This window comes from Lygodium microphyllum, chromosome 18 (genome assembly GCF_053477565.2).
Source record: "Lygodium microphyllum isolate KBCC chromosome 18, Lygodium_microphyllum_v1.1.10, whole genome shotgun sequence".
Lineage (NCBI taxonomy): Eukaryota > Viridiplantae > Streptophyta > Polypodiopsida > Schizaeales > Lygodiaceae > Lygodium > Lygodium microphyllum.
The window spans coordinates 26904732-26910817 of record NC_141152.1 but is presented as its reverse complement, the minus strand read 5'-3'; the positions used below and the strand labels follow the sequence as shown (position 1 = coordinate 26910817).

Sequence of the window (6086 nt, the reverse complement as noted above, 5' to 3'; positions counted from 1 at the left end):
TGACTCACCTAGAGGTTTCACTAATAATAATAGAGAAGGTGAAGGAAAAAAAAAGTCCTCAAACATTAGGGAGACGTCGTAGAGTTCATGCAAGAGCTGTAGAACACGGGGTTCAAGGTACAGCAAGGAAAGAGGCTAACAAGAAGATCTCAATAACTCAATATTTGATGCCAAAGATCACTATATTGTTTGTCAAGTAAATTACATGAGGTCCATGTTCAGAAAAATCTGTAGTATCTCATAACCAGCTTTGCATTTAGGTGTTCAAGAACAGTTTTGCCATTGGCACATAGGCTTGATGAGTTCAGCTGGGCAACAATCCCTGTGATCAATTCTCAGAAATCCATACAGTGCCAATACATTGAAGTTCTGTGAGCAACTGGTATAACATACAAAAACTGCGTTCACTGCAAAACTATGGTATCAAAGTACAACTAGTACAACTGAGCCATCGGCCATACTTCAATTTGGTCATTAATTGCTTCAATTTTCCCTCTAGTGCATGAACCAGAGTACACCCAATCAATCTTCACACTGATACATTCTCTTACAAGAACATAGTTATCTGAAAAATGTAGCTTTGTATCAACAAGTTTCAGTTTAGAAACTTCAAAACTGTATTCAGCAGCAAACCTCCAAAAGAGTACATGTCAGATTTTTCTATGAGTTTTCCACTTGAGGAATTCTCAGGGGCCAGATACCCAAATGTTCCCATAACTCTAGTGGTCACATGTGTATTTGTATCTGATGTTGGCTTTGCAAGGCCAAAATCTGAAACTTGTGCCTCAAAACAGTTGTCTAGCAGAATATTAGAATATTTGATGTCCCGGTGGATAACTTGAGGATGACAATCTTCATGCAGGTATGCCAAACCACGAGCAGCACCTCGTGCAATTTTCATGCGTGTTTCCCAGCTCACTGGAGGCCTTCCATTCTTCCCATGTAGATGGCATTCTAGAGTGCCATTTGGGACGTAGTCATACACAAGAAGCCGCTGCTTTGCTTCCAGACAATAGCCTACCAGGGAGACCAAATGCCTATGATGAACTCTGCTGATGATCTCCACTTCGGCCTGGAATTCCTTTTCACCGTGGCTTCTCCTAGTCTTCAGCTGCTTAACAACTATAAGCTTTCCATCAGGTAGGATTCCTTTATACACACATCCAAATCCTCCTTCACCAATCAAGTTGGCTTCTGAGAATCCCTGTGTGGCTTTTGACAACTCATTATAAGTAAACAATGGCATGGAATTTCCCAAGCTCGGCGTCTGAGGACTTTGAGGAGAGGCGGTTAAATCTGTAGGTGGCCATGGATGGGGACGCACCAGCTATTGGATGGGAAAGATGCGTTCCAGCAAACCACCAGAAAAGAAAAGCCTAACAACAACAATGTGTTTGTGCTCGTTCCGTTGAGGATCAGGATATCATGATTACAAACGCCAGAGCATTCTCCTGCTTACGTTTTGATGCTTGTATGTGAGCAAGCTTGAGTCGTGCTATTTGCCTGCTATCTTTTCTCTCAAGAAGTCCCCTAGAGCTTCGTATGCTCCTTCGCCTTTCCATCCAAAATCAAAAGTCTCGTCCTTGAGAACATTAACGATGTAATCCACGTTGGTGGTATCCACAACAAGAAGGAGCTGGCCGATCACATCTCGGATGATCGCCTCCACATTCACCTGATGCGATTGTTGCGTCGATGGAGCTGGAGCCGATCAGCAGGTCCCCCAATTCGATGCACATCCAGGAAAACAAACAGCAATGACCTGTTTCTAGTTGTGGATTCGATTCCCCCCTCTCCACTCGACATTCTGGTCAGGGCGAAGGTTGTTGATGATGAGGAAGAAGGAGAAATGTATGAAGACATTGATATTTTATTTGGTCAATCAGACCATTGAACATTGGAAAAGAGAAGCTGACAGCATCCTCCGACGCCTCTTCGGCTCAAGAGACAGGCACAACTGCATGTGGTACCCAAAAATTGCAAGAGCCAAAGATAGGCTATGGTGGTCCGGGGAAACAGGGCGTATCCGAGAATAGAGACTGTAGTCTTCGCGCCTCCATAAATTTCCAAAATTTTCCATGTTAGACGCGTAGACCCCCCCCCCCCCCCCAATCTCAACATAGAATTGGTAAGGCTATTTTGAGAATGCAAAGCTTTTTATCTTTCCCTCCAACTTTCGAAACAGGAAGCCTAACCCACCTCTTACACTTGTTCTAGACACTTGTCTCTTATCTCCCCCAAGATTGTTTTCATAGAGAGAACAGAACCAATCTCCCTCCGGTATGCAGGATAAACCAGCACATTCTATGTGTTATGCTCCTAGGCATCCATCACAAAGAACAAGATCTCCCCCCATCACCACATTCTGCACAAATGTCAACATTATCATTGGGCTTATACCAGCAGCTCTATCCTGTCTCTTCACTGAAAGAGCTACTGCAACCTCATGTACTGACTGCCCATCTGATAGAAATATACTCAAATACGGATTTCGTTGAGAACCCCAACCAGCATGAGCTTCAAATGATGAACAGCTAACCACTTCATCGCAGCATCCACAGCGAATTCCCAAGCCTTCCTTCAATTCCATGATATCTTGCACTTTTCTTGGAATTCATCTTTGTAATTGACAACATAATATTACTCTTTGGCATCAGTTTTTCATATTTTTTTGACACACACACAACATGCATACAAACTGAAACACACACAAACACAAATACAAAAGTGGAGCATGTACATTGGATGCGGGTACTGAAAGGACGGGAAGATAATGCAGCAATCACACACAATGAAACGCACGTGAAAAGATAACACAGATGCACAACAAAAATGGAGGTGTTTACGGCTCGGATGCGCAGCAGCATGACATCCACCCCCTCTAAACCTGCGCATCCTCCGGATGAGCCAACTATCCAGGATCATCCAAGTCCACAAATAGGTCCAGTCCTTCATCAGTTTCTGATAGACCTATTTCTCCATCAGCTTCATCATCCATATTCTCTGCTTCTTCTGCTAGACTTTCTTCTACCTGCTCTTCTTCTGCCAATGCTTCAAGTGCATACTCTTCATCTTCTCTTCTCTTGAAAATCTTGACTCGTTTTCCAGCAATGGGCACCCTCAATATCGTCCCATCCAATTCAGCCAACTCATAGGTAGCATTGTCAAAAACATGTTTCACCTCATATGGTCCAAACCATCTTTGAACCATTTTTCTCATGCTACTATGTTGATTCTCTAAGCTACTGTCGTAGACTAGAACCCAATCTCCTTCTTTTATGGCTCTAGGCCTCAAGCGATGCCTCAAATCAAACCTGTCCTTGTTTCTGAGTCGGGCTGCCTTCAAACGATCAACTGCTAGTAGCTGCACATCTTCTGTCCTTCTCTCTAGTTGACGAATCCGAAGAGCTAGAAGCTCCTCCCTTGATAAATTCTCATGCCATCGAAGAGCGCTCCACGTGAGAGCACAGATTTCTGTAGGCATGACATGTTTTTGCCCATACATCAACTCTGTAGGCATATACCCAGTAGTCACGCTATGTGTAGAGCGGTCTGCCCACAATGAAAAGGTAGTAATCTTGGCCAATCTCCAATCCGACCTCTACAAGCTTTTGCCAATGCCTTAACTATCGGCGGATGTCCTCTTTCGCTCTTGCCATTCCCCTCTGGATTATAGGCAATAGTAAGAGCCAACTTAATCCCAAGCCGTGAGAAAAATTCTCTAGCTTCGTCTGCATCTAGCTCTCCACGATCAGCTGTAATCTTGCCTATACATCCGTACCTGCAAAATATTTCTTCCAACAAGAATTGACTCCTCATCCTCATATCTCGCTCTAAACAGCATGTCAGCAACTGGATTATCTTTTCCTGCTATGTGTCGAAATTCTGGATTCAATGATTTGATGTAGGCAATCCACCGAAGCATCGCTATATTTGGAATCAAACAGCTAGTAATCATGCCAAGCAAAGGTAAACAATCTGTTTCCACAACATCTGAAGCACCAATAAAATACCATTTATCACACTTCAGTGTAGTGACTACTCCCCACAATTCTCTTTTAATCTGCGAATATCTCCTCTATCGCTCATTAAGAACTTTAGCTCCAAAGCGGATTGCATATCTGTTCCCATCAGCATCGTCATGTCCCACTTCCCATCCTATGCCAATAGGGCTAGTATCAACTGTCAACATGATTGGCCGTCCACATTGATAATCCGCCTTGCGAAGAGTAGGAGTTGACTGCAACAGCTTCTTGAGTTTACGCATGGCTTTCGAATGCTTCTCATCCCAATGAAATTTCTGCCCCTTTCGAAGCAGCTAATAGAGCACATCTGCTATGTGAGTAAAATGAGGAATCCAAATTATGTAAAATACACAAGCTCCCACAAATCTCCGTAGCTCTGAAGTAGTCGAGCAATACTCTGCAATCCTGCTTATGGCATCCACCTTTGCAGGTGAAGGCTTCCTGCCATAATAACCAACCATGTGCCCAACTATGATAACTTCATTAACACCAAAGACAGATTTCAGCCCTGAAAGAGTCAAATTCACCTCCTCTAATCGTGTCAATATTTGCTCACAAGCAACCAAGTGTTCAGCCACAAACTGTCTACATCCTTGCAAATCAAGACTCTCATTCTTTTATTCTTCTGCACAACCCTTAATAGGCACATCATCTAGGAAAGGCATGGTATACTGCAGAATATAGTCTCGTAGAACTCTATGCATAGCATTCATCATATGAGCAACTGAGTTGGTGGCACCTTGAGGCAAGGTACACATCCTCACAAGACCAATAGGTGTCCGCATAGTAGTAATATCCCTGCTTTCCAAGGCAAGCTAAAACTGATCATAACCAGAATACAAGTCACCTAGGGAATAGATGGCTCGTCCTGCAAAAGCCTCAGCAAACTCATCCACAACTGGACCTGTTCCCACATTCCTGATTGTCACTCTGTTCACGGGCTGCATATCCTGAATAAATCTCAAGGTATCATTCTTCTTTGGTATAGTAAACCACATGTTAGAATAAGGCGCAGAAGAGGGTTCCAAAATCCCCATCTTAATCTTCTCATTTAGCAACTCTATTAGCTTTGGCAAGTGTGCTCTAGGCACAGGTATAGGACGTATATTCCATGGCACATGAGGGACAGTGAAGATGACCATAGGCGCAACCAATTCGGGACTAATGCAGCCAATTTCATGAGGAAAGAAAGTAAATGCCTTACCATGACGTCCAAGCATCTCTCTAAAACATTCTTTTTCCACTGGAAGCAAGAAATCATCATTTCCAATCTTCAATTCTGCAAGAGTTTCAGCTGTAAATTTATGTCCAATATTTGCAGGATCTCTCAACATAGGCTGCTTCATAGCTTTTTCTATCTGCTCATCACTATCAGGAGGAAGCGGCCCTGCAACCGGCTTAACCTTCTTATCAACTGTTTTATACTTCGTGTCAACCTTGGCACTCTTTTCTTTGCTGCAATTTCTGCAATTTTTCAGTAACTCTCAACTCTGTTGGTTGAAAGATCTCAGCCCTTTGCTCTATGGACTGCATGGGTGCAGCCTATATGGTGTAAATGACTAAAACAGATGCTTCATGACATTGTCATCTGTCATCTCTTCTTGCGAGTCTCCCATCTTGCTGAAAATTGACGCAACACTTTCACGTCGGGTTCACACACGGGGTTCAAGGTACAACAAGGAAAGAGGCTAACAAGAAGATCTCAATAACTCAATATTTGATGCCAAAGATCACTATATTGTTTGTCAAGTAAATTACATGAGGTCCATGTTCAGAAAAATCTGTAGTATCTCATAACCAGCTTTGCATTTAGGTGTTCAAGAACAGTTTTGCCATTGGCACATAGGCTTGATGAGTTCAGCTGGGCAGCAATCCCTGTGATCAATTCTCAGAAATCCATACAGTGCCAATACATTGAAGTTCTGTGAGCAATTGGTATAACATACAAAAACTGCATTCACTGCAAAACTATGGCATCAAAGTACAACTAGTACAACTGAGCCATCGGCCATACTTCAATTTGGTCATTAATTGCTTCAATTTTCCCTCTAGTGCATGAAC

At 42.9% G+C, this 6086-nt stretch overlaps 1 protein-coding gene across 1 annotated transcript; it reads right to left on the bottom strand.

Annotated features, from left to right (window-relative positions):
* Positions 1-595: 595 nt before the first annotated feature.
* On the bottom strand, positions 596-1246 carry LOC148020699 (proline-rich receptor-like protein kinase PERK1). The gene has a single exon (XM_087698166.1). It carries the CDS (start codon positions 1244-1246, stop codon positions 596-598), a length of 651 nt encoding a protein of 216 aa, XP_087554292.1.
* Between the last annotated feature and the right edge of the window lie 4840 nt (positions 1247-6086).